General features: G+C 35.1%; 1 protein-coding gene and 1 long non-coding RNA gene across 2 annotated transcripts in view; one reads left to right on the top strand and one right to left on the bottom strand.

Moving 5' to 3' along the window:
- The window catches only part of LOC149772719 (protein FAM91A1-like), a 79,390-nt gene extending 60,991 nt beyond the window's left edge, over positions 1-18,399 (bottom strand). The window contains exons 1-5 of the mRNA XM_089947442.1: positions 18,215-18,399; positions 7,811-7,895; positions 7,101-7,310; positions 5,281-5,348; positions 131-247 (exon numbers count right to left, since the gene is read on the bottom strand). Coding sequence (XP_089803568.1) covers positions 131-247; positions 5,281-5,348; positions 7,101-7,310; positions 7,811-7,895; positions 18,215-18,286 — 552 coding nt within the window. The 5' untranslated portion in view covers positions 18,287-18,399. The remainder of the gene's footprint in view (positions 1-130; positions 248-5,280; positions 5,349-7,100; positions 7,311-7,810; positions 7,896-18,214) is intronic.
- Positions 18,400-18,561: 162 nt separating this feature from the next.
- On the top strand, positions 18,562-21,841 carry LOC149772718 (uncharacterized). Its single transcript, XR_016417608.1, has 3 exons — positions 18,562-18,646; positions 21,277-21,382; positions 21,691-21,841. It is a non-coding gene; the product is annotated as an uncharacterized LOC149772718 (long non-coding RNA).
- Positions 21,842-22,301: the final 460 nt, after the last annotated feature.

Genomic DNA, 22,301 nt, shown 5'->3' with positions numbered 1-22,301 from the left:
AATTTTCTGTTGTTTAAATTTATATCTCTGTTAATAATGCTGCCAGAAAATACCTTCAAAAAAGAAAATATAGTTTTCTTTAATTATAAAGAATAATAAAAATATTATAACACACTGTATGGTAATCTACCTTAATGTCATCTTCAGTGATATATCCAGTATTTACAATCCACCAAGGTTCTATTTGAAGTGTTTCAACTGGTTGCGTTGGTAACAAATCACGAGGTGATTTTTTCCGGAAGAATTTCTGCAAGAGTGACAGGGAGATTATCATACACAAGCAACAATTCAGTAACACATGTACAATAAGATCTGTTTTCTAGCATTAAAATGCATCATATACCAAATTTAATTCCCATTAGTGTAATCAATAAGGCCACTGGGCTAAAATAAACAACCAAAAGCGATACACATGCTAAACAAGAGTCCCTAGAAGGAACAGATACTCTAATGACTGGACAAAAATGTCCAAGAACACAAGTCCATTTCTTCTTTCTAACTGATGGGTTGAAGTGATCTTTGGCCATTTGATTCTTAAGCTTCTCTGAATCTTCAGTGGAAACATTTGTATGGTTTGGCAAAGCAACATTTGGTAGAACTTTTTCAAAAGCACTCTGCCTTAAACTGGTGGGCCAAAGTACCAACAATCATAATATCTCTGTGTCATTTAATTTTGTGCAGACTGAAATCAATTTGCTTACCTGCAACATAAAATATGTATGAGTCAACAATTGGGAATATCTTTACTGTATACTTATAATGCCATTATCTTTAAAATAATGCTTGCAAATCAGGTTTCCAAATGAAAGTGCTATCCATTCATATGTTGACAATGACAATGAAAATGGGTTTATATCCCAAAATCATTAGGCTGTCTTTGTATTCTCAAAGTTGTGGGTTTGAATAGGGCAATTACTTAAAAACCAATCTGGACAACAGTAGCCTTGATCTTGGACCCTAAACCCCTTAATATACACTCAAGCTTGCACCTTAAAGAGCAACCTGTCAGCAAAAAATGCTGAAACTACCTGAAGATGAACAGGAAAGCTACTTATTAATGCACAGATGGTTAGTTGTCAGACATTATGACTGCCAGACATGGTCATATCAGAATACATGATGCTACAGTGTGACTATTAACAAAGTGTTGCCTCTGTATAGAAGGGAAAGTGTTTACCATTCAATACATACTGAGCATGTTTTCATAAATAATCTGTAGTAACACTAACTGTCAATGAATCCAAGTAATTATATTGTTATAAATACAGTTAAGTAATGGATGCCTTGTATATATTCCACTCATTAATAGGTGGTTGTTTCCACATTGTCATTGGGGACCTTGGTGTACTGTGCTGAGTGGCTGATGCGTTTGTCTTTACTGGTCACTGCCATATCCTCACCTGTCTGTTGGCTTGCGTCTCTGGCTCAGCCTATAGGCATATTTAAGAAAGCTTACCAGTGGCTTCCCATGAGTTAGTGGTTCTTCCTAGGTTTTCCTGGTTCTTACTCCATCAGTTTCACTGGCCTCGATGTATAGCCTACCATGTGCTGGAAAACTGTGTTAACCCCATAACAACATATTGCTGCCATTTCTGAGCGTGCAGAGTTTGAACTTATTGCTGTGACCTCAGTAGAATTCAAATCTAGGTAATTTTTATTTCTAGTTAGGCAAACAGAGCTCACAACAGACCTTTAGGATAAAGAATCATTGACTCTTCAGTAATTGAACTCAAGAGTCCCAAGCCTATTTCTGAGAATACCTCACTTTCCAAACCACAGAAAGGAAAATGAAAAAGTATGTGATCGTTATGCAATTAGATATTTGAATTGAACACTCAGCTGTGTAAGACCACATGAAAAAGAAAATATTTTAGTAGTTGTCAAAACAAATTACATCATACTGCATTCTACCAACGGCAAACTAGTTTTTCAAATGAGCCAGTTTCTTTATTTTTTACTGTTCTTTGACTTAACAAATCTATGGATGACATTCTGTTTATCAAAGTCTTCTTCAAGTACAGAATTCTCCTCTATTATTCTTATTAATTTCTTCCCCATTTCTTTGTACAGAACTGTACCGCTTTGCAATCAAGATTTTCACACCAATTTCAAGAGGTGCTGTCCTTTTTGCACAGTAATGGCAATCCTCAACAACAATTAAATGATGTGGTTTAAATTTGTGATAAAGCCAAGTCAGTATTACATTTTGTCTCAAATTGTTATATCTTCACTGTATGCTTTTACATATAAATAAAATTTCACAAATATATGGCCAACATAAAAAAACATACACAATTAAATCAAAACTAAAACTTATATATGTGTAATCTGGTGTGTCTAATTCATTAAAAAATATATACATTATCTAAAGGTAAAGAAAGAAAATCCTGGCTCAAAAGAAAATTGTACCCCACCCCTCAATTAAAATTTAATGGTCACTACTTTAGAGTAAAGAATTAGCTACATGTATACTAACTGTTGCATACATTGTCATCTAAACACTTTAACTAAAGTGAGATGACTCGGCTCATGCTGAATTTCAAGAGCATGTGGATGAAAATGGGAAGTGTTCACACTGAAGATACACCACTGACAGGCAGGGAAACTTGATAGTTGAATGCCAACAACTGAGCAAATAAACGTCACACATACACATTGACTCAACAAGCAATAAAATATTTTGTGGACAAGAGAAATTATGTAAAATTTAAACAGCATACAACTACACTCCTGAAAATTTATGAATGATGCTTGTCATGTAAGGGAACACAAATGTTTAACATGTAACATATGTTAGTAGATAACTGAATTTTTTTTTTTTTAATCTGAAATTTTTATAAAATTTGATTTGGCCCAATTATCTTTCATAAAATTCTAATCAGCGGCCATATTTTGCATACGTGACATGTGCCAGATAGAAAATTATATGTTCATAATATAAACAGAATCATTTTTGTAATATTTGTAATTAACTTGTGACACATACAACTATGGTCTAAAAATATTAAAAAAATTTAAAATGAATTTGTCACGAAAAAAGAAAACATGCTTCATATATCATCAAAGTCGTAAAAAGTACCAGCATAGTGGAAAAGTACTCTGGTAAATACCGTGGGGAAAATAGCATAATAATAAATACAGGTATGAAAATAGCATAATAATAAATACAGGTAATACCATGCACTGCTGTAGTGGTCATCACCATTATCACTGGAAAGCAAATTTTGCATTAATTAAAAAAAATATTCCTAGAATATGTTCCCTGAAAACATTAATCTTAAGAATATAAGCTTATCATCTCCTAAATACAGCCCTCCTAAAAGACAAAAATTCATCTTTCTCATCTATATTATATAGACACAGGGCAATAACTCTTGCTCACTACCTCCCCAGGTAGTGTGGAGCATTATGAATGGGATATTTTCATTATGGGGGCAATATGATGGTACTAAAGCAATATGATCAGGTAAATATTCTATAAAAAATAATTTATTAAACAATTTGCTTTTCTCCTTTGAACAAGCTGCCTGATCAAAATAATATTAGGAAAATGGGTGATAGGAAGAGAAAATGTTGAGCATCCTACCACTACTATGGGTAACCTTCGAGGGAAGAAGTCTGGATTCCCCATATGAATGATAACCGACTCTATTAACCTTGAGCAGCACAACTGGAATCGGCATGGCTTACATCTGGGAAAAAGAAATGAATGAAATCTTCTTACCAAATTGAAATTTTGCATGAATCCAGCTAGAGCTATGGAGCATCCAACCGAAGGCTGTGTTGATGTCAGTTGGGTCTGGTAGCCATCTGTGTAAACTTAGAGTGGAACAACCAGATCCAAAATGTGTCGCTGTGGAGCCAAAATGATGTAGGTAAGAACTCAAGTAGGTCAACTATACATTCTAGCCAATAGCCTCACTGTCTCAGGTAGAAACACTGTGGTCAAATTCAAGGCTTGCAGAGATTTGCCTAATCTCAAGAGCAGAGATTTTCCAAAGGCAACTCTATTCTAATGAGATGTCAGTATGTATTATCCACATTAGGCACAATGAGATTTTCCAAAGGCAACTCTATTCTAATGAGATGTCAGTATGTATTACCCACATTAGGCACAATGACAGGGGTTATATTCTCTTTCCAAGGCTTGACTGGAAGAAAGATGCTTTCAATTTCACAAATTGACTCCGTTCACTTCAGAAAAACATGAGAGGATGGACTGGATGTTTAAATGCCTCGTGGTAGGTGTCAGCTCAGGCGAGAGGTCATATGATGACTTTCTGATTGCCCACTGATGGCATATAATTTTTGGTGATGAAACCAGGTTGTGTCACAATAACTACAGAACCATCTGACTGAAACTGGCAATACAGAGTGCATGTAACTCACTGACTGCACGCCAAAGTAAACATTATCAGAAAAGAGGTTCTGTATCAAGAGGAGTTTCAGCAAGGCCCTAAATACGGGCTACAATTTGAATGAATTCAGTTCGAATCAAGGAAAGATTCCACTTGAGAAAAACAGTGTGATATAGACGTATTCAGATCAAAGCTGAGAGGTCTTTGTCATGAAGATGATGGAAAATAAATGGAACCAACTTCATCCCCGTGAACAGCCAAAGAAAAAACCCAGCTACTTGTCAGATTAAGGCTCTCAGTGAAATGATGTTATTGTCTTTTTGCCTGTGCCATTTCTCCACGGTCGAAGGATTAATCTGTATATTCTGTAGGGCTTTACTGACAACAGCAAGCATGAACGAGAATTTGGTCTGGACAAGGATGAAACACTTGAGTCTGTTTGAGAAGATTTGGACTGGCAGGCAAATGTGATGAAAGACCAATGGATGGATGGACCATTATGTAGAGTGAATCTGGCCCTTCTTTTGCAGAGACTATGCCAATACAATGAGTCTGCCAAAAATATGTTTATTCTGGATGTTGTGATACATGAAAAAATGATGGAATTCCCAGACTTGATAATAGCTTTCATCTCCAAGATATTGATGTGGAAACCAGCATCTTCCAGATTCCACTGGCTGCTGAAATGGCTACCATTTATCCAAGAATGATAATACATTGCTTCTTACCATGGTCCTGAAATCTAGCTGTATTGAAAAAGGATACCACTAAGATAGCAAGATGATCTGCAAAAGGTGCATGTACATCAGACGACTAAGGGTGATAAGGTCCACTGCTGCACTGAACAATCAGTGGAGTTGAACAACCTAGTTTCCCAAAACTTACATTCAACAAAAAGTGAACTCATATGGGTAAGAATTACCTTGGAAGAGCGACATTGGTTCATCAACTCTATGTACTGATTCCTCCCAATTCCTAACAGGCGCAAACCTGTTAAAAAGAACACGTTTATAAAATGAATAAAATACAAACATTAAGTGGTAAATATTCGTTCATTTACAGAAACAATGAAACCCATTTCTGAAGCCCCATTTTGATTAGAATACCTGAAAAAATGGAGACAACTCCCACTAACAACTGGAATGTGTTACAAGTTTCACTTAATTTTAGCTTAACATGCCTTAAAGCTTCCATCTTGTTCTTTCTTGTGTGTCCTTTATGTTGGAGATCAATATGCAATACTATTTTTGAACAACCACTTTCACACTGCCTACTACTGAATCTAACATAATGCCGAAATGAATACCCATTTTTACTATCTGAACATCCTTAGCCTGTATCTGAATATTCATCGTGATGGCGTTAACAAATATTTACCATTGTCACAATCAACTAAACGTGAACTTCAAACAAATTCCTTAAACAAATGCAACCTACCTAATTTGTACATAGACGTCTTCCGTCTTCTAGGCTAATTAATTATTAAGATAAAAAACTTTTCAATGACAAAAACAGAGTCAAAGACATTTTAAAACACACTTTAAAGAGGTTTACAGTAGCTGCAAAATGGATCTCTTCATTCCAATAAGAGTTCTACACAGATTTGTCTATCACCAATTTTTAATTAGCAATTTGAAAATAACTGCTGATAAAAAAAATGGAGCTGAGTACGTTCTTAAGGTTGAGAACACTCTTGAATGGGGGTCTTGATCAGGTGAGCTTTTCTGAATCTGAACTGCTCTTTGTGCTGAACCATCACAGTCATAACTTTTTAAAATTGACATCCATATATAAATGTCTGTACACACACACAAATCAATACCCTTTAAATTTTAAACCTGTCATTCAGGGTTAAGCAATTAAAAACTTGTTTTGGCAATTTAAACTTCTGAGCAGAAAATTGGAGAACAGAAACATTATTACAATGATAAAATGAGACTGAAACTATTGAGTCAGAGCCTCACAATACAGTGAATAGGATAGTGGCTCATTTATTTATCTATTAATTTTGTCAGCTTTAAAATGATGATGAAAAAGGATTTTTTTGCATGTTCTTCCGGTCCATTTTCATCATATGAATTTCTCAATCTGTGTGATAACTCTGCAAACAAATAATGTTTGCTATCTATTAGACAAAAGAGCAAGTGTTTGCGCTTCAGATGATTTATCTGCTTTATTGAGACTTACAAATATTGCAGTATTCATTATTTTCTGTCCCCCACCCCTGTTTGTACTTCGGTGATTTATCAACTTTATTTAGATTGACAAATATTTCATTTGCCTTTTTTATGTCCTCATCATTTCTATACAGTACTGTGTAGTTGTCCCCAAGGTTTATGCTGCATCACCAGCTTCGCAGGACAACAGTTGTGTAAAAGTAAATGAATAAATAAATAATAAGTATATATAAATGGTACAACTAATATCTGAATGCCGATTTCGGATCGGAACAATATTTACCACAAGGTATTCTTACCTGAATATTCATTTCAGCACTAAGCCTATTAATACTTCCTACATTTGATGACTTATGGTCTGATATCTTACGACTAATTTGACCCCAAGGGTCGAAAGCCAGATAAGTGTTATTCCCTCCCGTAATAACAAACCTTCAAATTTCTGTATGTGATTATCACCTTTCTGACTGTAGAAGCAGCTTGTGATTGTGTAAATATGGAAGAGAAGAAACTGATAAAGAAGCACATATACTAAATATGAATTATATATTAATTTCATACTTACAATCTGCTGCGGTGAAGTTTGGCAGCGAGTCATAACTCTTTTCCTGGGTCATAATATCAACCATCATATTAGTGTAATAGATGAATGGTGTTACCCGCAGCCCCTTGACCACCACATCCGACAGGTGATATGGATATAACATGAGGTGCTCCTGGCTGTATTGCATGACATTCTCATAATATTTACGTTCATCTGACACAACGGATTTCACTGTAAAAACAAATCACACTTTTTTTACAGTGTCAATCAACTAGCACTTCTTGAAAAGAGTAGAAATTCATTCAACAAATTGACTGCAATGATTTACTTGTCTAATCAGTGACATGTTGCCGTGATTTAATACACCCTGATGAGGGTAAAATTCAAACGATTTTACTTTCAACAGAGCATGGTATTATTCCCTGCAATTTAATTGGATAATGACTGAGAGCGTTTCAGGTAGTTGGGTAAATGGCTTATAGAAAATGGGATCACAGACTAAATATAGTAATCAAACTGCATGTAGCTGATTAGTAAACAGTCTGAAAATACTGTATGCTTTTGAGCTATGTGATTGTATGTTTTGTGTTGATGACACCTCGGCAGTAATGTGAACTCTACAAAGATCAAAATACTGTAACATCTACTCTTGAAAATAAATTTTATTTTAATTAAACTTCAGTATATAAAATTTGACATTAACTTAAATTTTCTAGAGAAAACAAGTTTACCTATGTTTAACTTATAGCGAAGTTGGTTCTTGACACTGAACTGAATAATTGCCTTCTCGTATTCTTTTTGGGAGTTACCAAGAACCTAAAAAGAAATGTATAGCATATAAACACACAGAAAGAGAATAGGGTCATACAAATTGTATACTCTTAAATGGTAAATTGCATTTTCTTTGCGAGTAACCAAGAACCTATACAGAAATGTATAGCATATAAATACACAGAAAGAGAAAAGGGTAATAATTTTTTTTTTTTACAATGTTAGATGGTAAATAATTCTCAATTTTATCTATTAAAATGGTAATTTAAACACTGTCCCTCCTTGGGGATGTATCCAGGATCTGAAAAATGTCTTGTTGGATAAACTCAACCTCCTGGCACATAGCACCATATATGGTAACAAATATCTTCATTAGACAGGTGCAGATTAAAGACTCAGATTACAAACTAACCTCCTAGAGCTGAATCTATCTTACCTTGCAGGGATGAATCTAGGATTCTAAAACTTGATGTCATCCATTCATTCTCTCTTAATTTGTGTAGATGGAGTTAAGGTCAAAGGAAAAAATCTAAAAGTATGAAAATCTGACCTCTGACCCACACCCACTTCTCTCTTAATCAGGAGTTCTATCCTTGTTCCTGTTTTGTGTCATCTGTTTGTCCTCATGAAACATCATGCTAACTAAGATTTAACTACTATGGGATTCAGGACTTCATTCAGTAAGGCTAGTGTTAGTTGTTGTCAGACACGTGCTATGCTATCAACCCTACTGGACAAGCTGTGGCAGAATGGCACTAGATGACAAAAGCTAACAGTCAACAGGGGTCATGCTACCAGCCGAAGTGGGCGACTAAGTTGCCTAAAAAATTTAAACTTCACCTTCACCAGGTTAGTTCCAGTGTTATGTTATAGCTCAATTTGAAATGTAGGCTTCAAGCCATCAAATAGTTGGCGTTGAAATCAATTGTGCCAACAAACTCTTGCACTTACACATCCATGTGTTATGATATCTGATTGACCATTAACCCTTTCCCAAGAAAGTTAACAACTATTACTGTCCAATTTCTACAATGTATCCTTTGATCAGATGATAAATACATCCAAACTTATGTTTCAAAACTTAAACTTATGTAAATGGCAACTTGTGCTTTAAGAAGAACATTTGTAACATGAATATTTTAACTGCCATATGTATATTATTTTTCTCATAAAAATCAGTTTGGAACCATAAGTGAACCTGTCATGGGGAAATAATGGTAGACATTGCTGAGTCTGGGAAGTACCGCTTTATTAGACTGTATCTTTTCGTAAACCAGTGGGTAAATATATTCAGGAAAATACACAATTCAAAGAAAGCAGAGTCTAAATAATAAATTACAAAAGCTTTAGCTTTAAATGCTATTATGTAGGTCAGAAACATACAGAAAATGCAATGTTTTGGAATTTGAGAGATGCTGTAAGGTCAAGGTTGTATTCTGAGTTCACTCATTTTTGTGAAAATACGAACAAACAAAAACAGCAAAGCAAATACTATTTATTATTTTAACCAGTGCCTAATATTAGACAAATAATAAAACTTTATATCTGCAATCCTATCAATGGACTATTGTAACGAAGCTATAAAGTGAATAGTTGCATTAAGAAAACCCTTTCTCTAAAAATAGATGCACCTGTATGTTGGCTGTGTCGATTCGGTTTGAAAAAAGTTTTTAGTTCATTCATATACTGACTTTAATTCTTCAGGTACGGTAAAGTTTTATCAATGACAAAGAAATTAGGAAGAACAGTATGATCTGAAAAAAGACGTGCATCTGCTCTCATGTACATAGCACAGGAGTTTTTTCAAACAAGTTTAGAAATCTTTTCAACTGCCATTTCAAAGTGAAAAACTTAAAAGTAAAAGGAAAAATTCTTAATTAAGGGTAGTTGATTAAGCATTAGTACTAACTTGCAATTACAATAACGTAATCTAGTTACTCAGTTGTTGTTGTTGTTGTTGTTGTAGGGTTTAACGCCATTTTTCAGCACACGATAGGCTATACATGGCAGCCAGTATTAATGGTGGAGGAAGAACCCGAGAAATCCGCGGAAAGAACCACCGACCCTCGAGAAGCTACTGGCAAGCTTTCTCACATACCCACATTGGCCAAATCCGAGACTCGAACCCACGCAGACAGAGGTGAGATGGCAGTGATCTGTAACGGAGAGTGCTTTAGACCACTCGGCCACTCGGGGCCCCTAGTTACTCAGTTAAAATTCATTACAATGTATAGCTTTCATTCTCTTTTTAAGTGTTATTGCCAAAATACACTGAATATGGTTTTTAAACATGCAACAAATGTGTTTATAATGTAGACAGAACTCAGAAATTTTCTACTTAAAAATGCAGTTATTGCTTAAAACTGATGTTAAATGCAAATATGCAAACTGGGAAATAGAGGGCATAATTCAAATAAGAGAATGAAAACAACACACACACACACATGCACATACATATATATATATATATATATATATATATATATATATATATATATATATATATATATATATATATATATATATATATATATATTTCCCTAAAATTCAAGTCTAGCTTGACCCCAGAGTCAAGAGAGGTCACACACCATGAGCAGTGCATGAAAATTTTGTTTCAGCACAAACATACTGGAAAACCCGTTATGAGAGACTGCCCCTCCTGCCAACTGAAACCAGTCTCTCAAGACAGGTGGTCTCTCAGTAGATTTGTACAAAAAGACCAGTTTCCAAGGTCAAGTTTCAGAACAATTTAAAGAAAAATAACCACAACCACTGTACCTATATTCTATTCTTTATTAATAGTTCTTGCTAAAATATTGTATGAATTCATCTAAAAACTAAAATATAAAGCAATAAAGAGATACTTCTATCGTTAAACATGAAATCACACATCTGAAGATCATTCATTTTAGCACATGAAATCGTTTCCGATTTACTCCTTTTCCTTTATAACAACCCCAATTTGTTTGACTTTTGAACCACTTTCTTGCGAGTGGTCGGCTCTTTTTCACTTCTTTCAGTTACAATAATGATTTTCTCCAGCCTTAAAATTTGTCTCTTTTTAGTTGGAGTTTCATCCATTGTTATTACAGTTCTAGGTGTTAATATCATTAGTGCTTGTAATATTGAATGTACAAACGGTTTTAACTGGGCTTCGGGAAAATATGAACAAACTATACATGTGCATTGCATATCTAATAATTAATGAAATAAAAAGAAACAATTATCACATCACAATTTACTCAGAGACAAAAGTCATCAGCTTCATTCAAAGAAGACATACTGGGATTAACTCTATAAACAACGTGTGTAACCTGGTCACACTGACTTGAATAGACAACAGCTCTGTGATTGGTATGTAATCACTTAACATCGAGGGAAAAAACAACGAACATCACAAGTCTTGAACACTATCAACTGAATCCCGCAAATGATTCTCTCTTGCTGGTTTACTAGATAATGACCTTATTCAACCCCAGGCAATACAGATTAATTCTAAAGACAAACAATATACAGTACGCAATCACAATGTCAATTTCGGACTGTAGCATCTATCACCGTTAGCCACATTCCTTTTGCTTGTGTTTATTTATTTTTCTTATCTCTATGTTTGTTTTGATCAGAACAATTGTTATTAATCCAGCGGTCAATGTAACAATTGATTATATATAGGTCAGGGGTGTCTGTCTATGTTCTTGTGATGTGGTCTTTCATGTCGATGCTGGGTCCTACTCACACATATGATCTACGATAAAGCCAGCACACATGCTAAGCACAGAAATAATTAGTCTGGTTCCCTGCTTCATATGCTCCCTGCATTGCTCTGTCCTATATGAATAGCAAAGAATCCATGAAGCATACGAAGCAAGGAACCAGACTAGGGAACAATCTACATCTACTTTAGTCTGGTTTACAACAGAAACTATAAAACACTATAAAGCATACCTACAAAATTTCAGATATCAGTAGCCAGCCTATTTGCTTTTTAAGAACGGTATGACCGATACATATTACAGGTGTTTAACAAAGGTCAGCGGAGTTTATCCTCATTTTTGCTATGTGGTTATTCTTAGCAGTGTCAAAATGCATATTCTGCCAAGACATTGCAGTCTCTGGTCATGTTCAAGTGGTGGTCGCTCACGACAGAGCATTTAAATAATAAAATCGATTCGTGCATTATGATTGTAGTTGGAAATGACAGGTGGTCGCTCATAGAAACGTTGCTCATAACAGTTTTTACTGTAGTAACTCTGACATAGAGATTTGGAGAACCTTAGTTGATACAACAGTTACTGTAAATATACAAGTTTTCTACATGTGGCTCCCATAACCATTGGGTTGTAAAAGCAGCACTCACTTTGTTTTTCACATTGAAAATCCTTTTGATGGAGCCATAAATTTAATACATGTACTTCTTGAAGTAGAGTTCTACATCTTTAATTAATTTTTTTATCTTAATCTCATAGTTTGTTCTTCCTACGTAACAACCCTTTCCTTGAGCTATGAGTGATACTTCTCAGTGGCAAGGAACCAAACATGGTTATTTGATCTTGCCGCACATCATGTGTTCAGTTGCCACCCTTAATAGATTTCACAAATTGGATGATCAAAGCCCAAGGTCCGTCTCTACATAAGCACACACCCCCACATATAACATGGTATTTACAATGACTAGACCAAAATGATTTTACCAGGCAACAGTTTTGGCAAACTTTTGTTCTATTTACTTGATATTTTGATACAAAATGAGCACTTCTTTTATTTACAATTTGACAACCACAAAATACTTTTGTGTGCTGTTCAGTGTGAACCTACAACAAAGTAGTTCAGGTTTATACACATTTAATAAAATTTCCCTTTTATCAGGTACCCAGGTAACTGATCATTAAGATCCATGATAAAACTGTACCGATTAATCGGCCATACTCATATCAGGATGATTATTAGAACAATCGGTATAATCCGTATCGGCAGAAATAATTGGTGCTGATGTAAACAAATTTCCAAAATATAAATTCAATCATAACATTCATCTTGACATGTCTTGAATTTTAAATCAGAATTACATAGTGGAAATTAAGGAATAAACATTTGATTTGGGGGTTAATTGAAAGACAATATATTCTTAAAAGTAAATACTTTTTACCACACTTGCAATAAACTACCGCTGATCGTCTGCACACAACAAATTATCAATACCATTCATGCAATCATCCCAATCACAGCAGCCAACCAGAAATGAGGCCTCATGTAGCTGTTGAACTTCCAGCATACACATTAGCAGATAGCTAGGCAGATTAGATAGGTAGCAAAATTTCCAACTACTACGAAACTATGACTTACTATAGTTAATCTGTTATTTAGCCAGACCTACAATGCTGCTAATCAAAGAATAGCGGTCACACGCTGAAGCAGCTGAACGCTGACAAATATTATGCAGCATTGATATTGGCATGCCAGCGCTAACAACGTTACCCCTGGATACCCCAGCTGCTAAGCTACTTCAGCGTGCGACTCACAGCCTGGTGTGTGCATCCATCCAGCCACATGGACAACTTAGTAGTAACTTACTTGATTTAACATTGTTTCAAGAGCATGAAACGATTGCATTATTAATATTGACTAGCGATTGTCCACTACTAAATATACTACCAAGCCTATGCATAATGTCAAACTTGAAACACTCATGTTTAGTTAGGAATTACCTCAAAGTAAATTTAGTTGACAAGTCCAAAGCAAATTTGCACACTTTGCAAATCATGCATTTCCAGAGGTGGAAAGGATTCTAAAAACTATGCAACATCAAATCATGTCCAGCACTTGTGCTGCAAGCACATCGTCGAACATGGCCTGTTTCTGGCAGTTAAAAAAGAAAAGGATGCTGCGCAGTTAACCTCAGCAGCTGCAGCAAAGCCTCGTACTCTGACTAGCCATTTGCATTTGACGGCCCGAGAGCTATTCGTTGGCACAAAGCTATTGCAGAGTTCATGGCAGTAGATGTGCAATCACTTTACGCTGTTGAAGACATTTGATTTTGACATCTTATGGCCAAGGCAGAATGTAGCCCTGAGTCTTATGGAACACTGGCTGATGCAAGACTTTCAGCAGAAACAGGTGACTTTTAGCACCAAAGCCTCTCGATGAATCACACACAGGAGAATATCTGGCAAGAAACTGGACAAATTATGTGAGGAATACAACATTTCCAAAACTCATATGATCCATGTTCTTCCATGTGACAGAGGTGCAAATGTGGTTAAAGCAACGCATCTGGCTGAAATCGACAGCATCAGCTATGTTGCACGCACACACCGCAGCTTGTTGTCAGTGATGGCATTCTGTCACAACAACCTGTGAAAGATGTTTTGGCGATCTCGCGATCCATGGTCAGCAAGTTCCAGCACTCCCTCCTGGCACAACAGCAGCTCGAAGAGCAGCAGGAAAATTTGGTGCTGCCTATAAGAAACTCATCCAGGATGTCCAGACACACAAGTCTACATACAATATGTTGGTTTCATTATATGAACAAAAGCAAATCTTGTGGGCTTAAGCTACTCACTATGACATGCCTAGCCTAACAGCCCAACAGTGGGTCTTGATTAACAATATTGTGGACACGTTAGGCCAATTTGCGGTCATTACCAAGTAAGTAAGTGAGAGCCAAACATCAATATCCATCATTCTTCCTATGATGAAAATGCCCCAAATGTTGGCTTGAGAGCATGAAGCAAGTCAAGGTATTCAGACAATGCGCCATAATATGATGACTTCACTGACCATATGCTTTGCTGATGTTACCAGCAACAAGAAGTTTGTCTTGGCCACCATCTTGGATCCAAGATTCAAACATCGCCTATTCAGCAAAGAATTACTTGTGACCAGATCCAAAGAATGGCTTGGATCAGAATGCTGACAAGCAGGAGGAACCCCAGACCAAAAACAAAAAAGGAAAAATTGCAACTGAAACAAACGACATTGGGCCATCTCTGGGATTTGTTTTCTGTGGCCTGTGATGAACCTGTCCATACCATCAACAATAATCAAACCATGTGGATGATGCCATTGACGTGATGCTTGAATTGTATCTGGCCAGCCCTCTGTTGCCATGAGAAGAAGACATATACGGCTGGTGGAACACTCACAGGTTTCAGTTCCCCTACTTAGCTAAATTAGCTAGACACAATTTGTCTGCACCAGCTTCAAGCATTCCTAGCGAGCAGCTGTTAAGTAGCACAGGCTAGATTTTTTTGGATTGCCCTGTATTGTTACTTGGCAAGAAGGGAGAAATGTTACTCTTGCTTAAACACAATGTACCTCAACTAGGCTTTCAGTATTAGCTGCAGCCAGCATAATTTGACTTCTAACTTTAGTCTTAAAGCATGCATATTATTAATTTTAATTATTACTGGGCTATCGTTATTAATATTTTTTAGTCATTTAAGGAAATCTAGTAATGGCGACCTGCATCAATGAACGCAAGTTCAAAGATTAGCTTCATACATTTTCATTCATTTATATCTTGAATTGGCAAAACATAAGTTTTATCAGTGTTAGTTTTAAAGTTTTTAAAGTTTTATGTTTGTGTGATCGTTGTTTTCTATAAATAGTAATGTACTTCTTATCTGGGTTCTGCTTCAATTGCCGCATAAACAACCATGTTATAACTCACATGGCAAAATACCTGCTTGCATTACACTAATAGGTTATGTTTCTGAACCAGTCATTGTTATAAAAAAAATAATGAAATAATCGGTCTCATAATCGGTATCAGGAATTTTAATAATCGGCTATATGCGGTATCTGCATAATCGGCAAAAAGTACAGCTTTACTTGGTGTGCCTTTATTATGGTATGTCAAATGTAGACAGATCATATCATCAAGGGGTGTCAACAAAAAATGTATAAATCATTAGGAAATATATTGAAAAATTGCATTTTCTTTCGATAACCAGTCAAACTAACAGTTTACAAAATAATAACAAACATTTCAAATATGATTTTTTCAGACTTTGTCATTATACTCCAATGCTGTATTATTGCAGGCTCTATTTTATCAGGGCATAAAGGATTTTCCAATAAATTTTGGATCTCTAGCAGTTGTTTACAGACATAAAGCTGTAGCCAGTAAGGACACAAATATAGCACAATTTACTCTAATATGTAAAAAAAAAATTATAAGTTTAAATTGAAAAAGAATGAACATCACTTTTTTGTAAAGTGCACACAATTCTGTTGATGATAATGTACAAAAATCCAACTGAAATTACTATACCAGCATTGGCTTTCAATATGAAATATATTCAGTGTATCGTCTTAAGTTTGATGATTATAGGTCATATATGCCAATATTAACATATATGTCCTTACAAGGTTAAGGTTGCAATTTCATTCCATGGTAGCCAATATGGCTCCAAACTGAAAAAATGTTGCTTATGATCATACTTCTTGTACATAAATACAATAACAGTTAAGCTTTCTTAAAATTAGTAATATTTAAATAATATTAATAATAAAAATAATAATAATGATATTAATAATTTTTGGTATATTTATATTTCTTTGCCCACATTGCATTTAAAATTCATATGTAGTTAAATAATAATTGTATTTAATCTGTAATGTTGTTATTCATGGATTTCCACTTTAGTTACATTTGTGTGTTTGATTTGATCATTGGATCCTTTCATATATTGTGAAAATATTCTGCCAGTACAAGCGTATACAATCGTACTCATAGCCAAGTTGCAATTTATGTTTATTATAATATGTGTGTGCTACCATACCCAAGTTAGGCAAATACCGCAATAATATAGAGTTCTTCCCCATTGGTATGTCAGTCTAGGTCAGCCACCATATGCTGTTTAATTTACATTTACGTGCTTTGATTGACAAAGATTTTTTTACAGGAATAGAAGGATGGAAAGTCACTAAAACTTTTCGAATTATAAGTAAGCAGGAACACCACAATAGTTTTTAATATGTACCAATAAGAACAGTAAGTACCGTGATAATACAGTGTTCCGGGCTACTTCATCATTGTTAAACTTATCGGTCATTTAATTCGGCATAATTATATTGAAAACTAGTCTTTATCTTTGGTTAATTTGTTCATCAGTATTGTTTACAATATAAATACACTTTTCAAATATGATTTTGCATGGCTGTCTGGCTTGGCATTTAACAGCAGAACCTAAATATTAGGTAATGATTACTTGGTACTCTATACAGGAAAACCTGTCTTGAGAGACCACTGCTATGAGAGACCATGTTCTCTATGCACTTATTTATTGATCATATAGTGTTATGACCTGTTATGAGAGACCATTATCTTTTGGCAGAAGAAGTGGTCTTTCAAGAAAGTTCTAGTCCTACAATGCAAGACACATCACCCGATATGTTTTTTGCTGGAGGGAGGGTGATGGGTCTTACTGCCTAAATAACAGCGCTGTGTAGCGTGTTTTGTTGTTGACTAACAGTATAACGAAAGTCAACTTTTCAAAAATATCACACACAAGTGGCAACCAATAACAATGCTTTCCTAAAAAGTGAAGTCATAATATATTTGTCAGACTTTACATACCCTGATGTCTTTTCTCTAATAAATTCAAATTCTCACAAAAGAAATGGACCTATTTTCAAGTTTCGTTGGCCTACATTTCAGTTGGCTTGAAGGCCAGGAATGTCGAAATCAGGTTAAGTTGAAATATTATTCTTTAACGAAACAAATAAAAATATATTATGTCTATTGGAACTGCAAAGCAATGGTTCGTTTTGTTCAATAAACATATCCGCCATATGAACCTACTTAAACATACTTCTGCATACCTTGACTACCATCACATTGCAACAAATTCAAATGAATGTCAATGGAACATGAAAATGCATTCATTTGCTAGTGTCATATTTTCATTCTGCCAGGATAAAGACAGCACAGTAAGTATATTAATTACACATAAATTAGTGGAAGAGTATCAATATATGCTGCCAAATGTGTGAGATATTCCTGAAACTTTGACTACTCGTTCCGATGTCAGCGACATCGGAACACGCTATACAAGGCTGTTATTTGGATAGTAACACGTAGCACTAAAACAAAACCAACATGTACTATGTCTTACATTGTAGGACTAGATAGGTTCTGATGTAATTAAATGTAATTTTTTTTTACTAATGTCAGTACTGACGAATGAGGACGTGTTTATTTTGAAATAAATTTAAGTCCAATCTGAATAAAATCACGTTATTGAAAATAAAAGATTTTAAAATTATAAGACCGATAAAGATGCCTCATCATTTGCGGCTACGAATGGTGGAAGTCAATACAGGAAGTGGGGTGGTACTGATGTTGACCATTATGTGCTTACTTGTTTTATATTTGCCGGTAATTTGACCCAAGGGTGGTTTTGACGTATGTGGGTCTCAACGTCGGAGTTCATTTTCTTGCATTTAAAATAGATCTCAAACACTTATCGCATGACAGATCATCATTTTCAACTAGATTCAGATACACGTTTATCTTGCCACTGCTATATCACGTTCATGTTTCATTCGAAATGTTTCGGGCTTTTCTGTAATGTTTATATATTCTCATAAACCCTGAGATCTTTCGAATAATTTTCAATCCGAAACAGAGATATGAACTTTGCTCTGAATGGATGCTCTAAAAAATGAACCAATAAAATCATTTGGAACATAACCGTCATTGGAAGCTATTTGTTGAAAGATGGCGACAAGTGGATAAACATTGTGAAATTCTACAAAGTTTTCCTTTAAGTTCAACTTCATTTTAGTATCAAGTAATTTTTGTACGATTTACATTGTTGCTATATTGAATTATCAAGCACAAGATAATTATATTACCTTATAAAGGAATGTATTTATCATAGTTTGCATGCTAACAAAGTGCATAAAAAATAATGCATTCTTTGACTCTTGGGGGTCTTTTTATTTTTAGTCCTACATTGTAAGCCCTCGACCCTGATATTTATGGTTTGGGCGTTCAGGTCTTGCTGCTTAAATGACAGCGCTGTGTAGCATGTTTTGATGTCGACTAACATCGTAACGAAAGTCGCATTTTCAGGAATATCTCTCACTTGGCAGCTCATAAACCGCTTTTCTACAAATTAAAGTCATAATGTTTTCGTCAGAGTGTACTTACTCTGATACCTTTTTTCTGATAGGTTCAGATTTTCACACAAACATATGTACATTGGAACATACTACACAGCACTGTGATTTGGGCAGTAAAACCTCAATGCCAAAATGCCAAAAACATAAAATATCAGGGCCAGGGCTTACATTGTAGGACTAGGAGTCTTTTGAGATTTTAATGAATTTAGCCTTTCATGACAAATTCAGAATAATTGTTTTACAAACATGTGTCTCTATATGTGTCTGAAAACAATAGATTATCTTCACTTAATCACAATTACTTGGGTCTCAGAAGTTTGACGTTTTGTCCTTATTAAACTGACAAAAAGTTATTAATGAAAAGAGGTATGGGGTGCTTTCAGTATTTTATTTAAATTATTATAGAATACCCACCCAGGCTCGATTTTGGTTGGAAGTTAAATTAGTGAAAGATGGATGTAAAGCTCCAAGCAATGTTGATGGTTAAATGGTTGAATATACAAAAAAAAAGTGAAATTCAGTAAATAATAATTTAATGATAATTCAATAATCAAATGATTAAAATTTCCTAAGTACTCTCCTTCCGCTCGACCTTGTGATAGCCTATTGCATCATTTGATTAGTAGTGTGAGATAGCTTTCTACCTGTCTTTGTATTCTACTCATCTGTGTATTTTTCTCTCCTATTCTTCCTATTTTTTCTCCTCTTCCGTCCAACTTTCTCCAAATTCCTTCTCTCTACTGACTCCTCAATACTCCTCATTCTCCACTTTCTCCTCCTAGACTCCTTTTCCCCTCCTCCTCAACTCTCTATTATGACTAGACTTGTTGACTCCGACTGCTTTGCTAGTCTTATTTCCATCTCCCCTCTTTGAGACTCGAGACCTCTCTGAACTAGAAGTTCTGTCCCCCAAAAAGCTTCCAGTATGAAGCTTTGTCATTCCTTAACATCTCCTCTCCAAGTTTTACTGCCAAATTATGAGTGGCTCTCGCAGAGTAACCCTATATTGCTCAGCAATCTTCCTAGGTGAGACTAAATTTTCGCTTGCTAGTTAGAAGTTATAATTTGGATCGAAATTGTTATCACACCCTCTGTCTCAATTCCGATTGAATAGGATAACGTATTTGTCCTTTGTTTGAGATCATCCCAGAAGTTTCGTTTGTAACTGGCATTTAAGTTTTACTTAACATTGGTCAAAAGTAAATGTGGTTCAGAACATCAAGGCTGCTTCTAGGTTAGACATGACACCTTTGCAGTGCTCAAAAAAAGATTAAGACACAGGCTTTAAAAGAATTACAGGATCAGACTACAAATCCACTTGCTTAAAGTGTCCATTCTCATTATTGTACCCTGTACAAGTAGTCTTCTTATCTTACCACTTACATGAATACTGCAAAAATCTTCAGATGATAATTAATTGAAGTGTTTACAAAAATAAAGTTAGAGAGCCAGTTTTTCAAAGTTCTGCTGGTTGATTAGCTTATTTTCCCTAGTGTTTACTTTCTGAATAGCCACAAAACACATGCCAAAAAATGTGTGGAGGCTTTTTTTCGTAACTTATATTTTCTTTACCAAAAATAGACCGCTCCATGGCCTAGTGGTTAGAGCATCTGCCTCAGATGTGAGAGGCAGTGGGTTCAGTCCCTGGTCGAGTCATACCAAAGACTTGCAAAAATGGTACTACCAGTTGCCTCACTTGGCACTCAGCATTAAGAGGTTAGTGTTAGTACTGGTAGGCCTGGTGTCAGGATAATGTGACTCGGTAGGACATCATGCTACATGTATGTGGCATGATGCCCCAGTGCTAGACATCAACTGTCACACTGCAGACATTGTAGCAATATGACTGAAAAATTGTTAAAGCTACGTTAAAAATCCAAATCACATACACACACACACTTTACCAAAATCGAATTATTGCCCCAGGGTCTGTGCTATAGACATTCACTCTCACACCACATGGTTTATGTTGCAGAGTGTCAGCACATGATACCTTAAAAACAGATTATGTTAATCCTTGACCAGAAGTATGAAAACAAGAGACTGGCAACAGCAGCTATTTTTAACTATTATCCTCCAAGACCTGATCAAATAAAACATTACCATCTGAGTTTAGTGGAATAGTTAATTAGGTGTTACATATTTTTGAGGCAGTAAGTCAGTGTTTTGTCAGTTAATAATTAAGTTTTAATAACAGTACAGTGGAATAAATTACTGTTGTTGGGTACAATTTTGTTGTATAGTTTTCTCAAACAAAAAGTCTTTTTTACATTTTTATTTTTATTTTTATAAATAGTTAGTTTGAGGGGAAACCAGTTAATTATGGAAGGAAAAAACACTAGACTAACACTGAAGCAGCAGCAAATCCAGAACAGAAAATGAGATGTACATTTACTAATTAGGTATATCAATGTTGTTTGTTTCTTTTTATTTTATATTGTTTGAATGGGAATTTTTAATAGTAAATTTGACAAGTATATGGCTGCCACATTGATTTTTGGATAAAATGTACTATTTCAGGATCCCTGATATTTATATTTATGTATATAAACGTATATCTGCATGTGAGAAGGAGAAAACAATAATAATTTATAATAATCCTGCAATACAGCATAGCTTGTCTTTTATCTTTTCCCAAAAAGGAAAATGATACAGTTTAACTTTTTCAGCAATAAGGCATCCATTATGAAACAAATTTTAATATTCTTAGATCCTAAATTGAAAATGGGTGAGCTTATTGATAGAAGACAAGTGACAGAAGGAGTATTTCACCAGTATGACAGTGGAGGCAAAGGCGAGTTAACCCCATTGGAAGTGCAGCAGCTTCATGGAGACTTACGAATGGGTGGTATAAGTTATGAACAGGTAAATTTAACTCCATGAATTTCACTTCACGTTAATGGGGGCAGGAATATCATATGACTGGAATGTTATGCTTATCTAGGTCTTAAATAATTAATGAAAAGATAAATAATACCCTCTGGTATTCAGTATACCTATCATGTAAAAATCAAATTGTCACATGGGATATTTAATCCATCCATGCTATTTCCACCACAGAACTGGCATAGTGAGCATCATGACTAGCCATGTCAAGACTCATAGTGGATGGATTAAGTTTTATTACCCCTGTTGTAAGATTACAGTAATATAACTACATAACGGTGATCACCTACTACATACTTGTCAGCTGTACTAAGTAGTCAGTGTAGAATACTTTTAAGCTGTTCATTATGCAGTTTTAAATATTTGAAGCCTCATGTAACAAATGTACTAACAGGTGGTTATTACTACAGATCCAGGATAATTAGTTTTAAGCAA

The sequence above is a fragment of the Sinohyriopsis cumingii genome, unplaced genomic scaffold (assembly GCF_028554795.1).
Source record: "Sinohyriopsis cumingii isolate HCF-2022 unplaced genomic scaffold, ASM2855479v2 utg001196l, whole genome shotgun sequence".
Taxonomy (NCBI): domain Eukaryota; kingdom Metazoa; phylum Mollusca; class Bivalvia; order Unionida; family Unionidae; genus Sinohyriopsis; species Sinohyriopsis cumingii.
The sequence above is the reverse complement of the archived record's forward strand: the minus strand, read 5'-3'. Positions and strand labels throughout refer to the sequence as shown.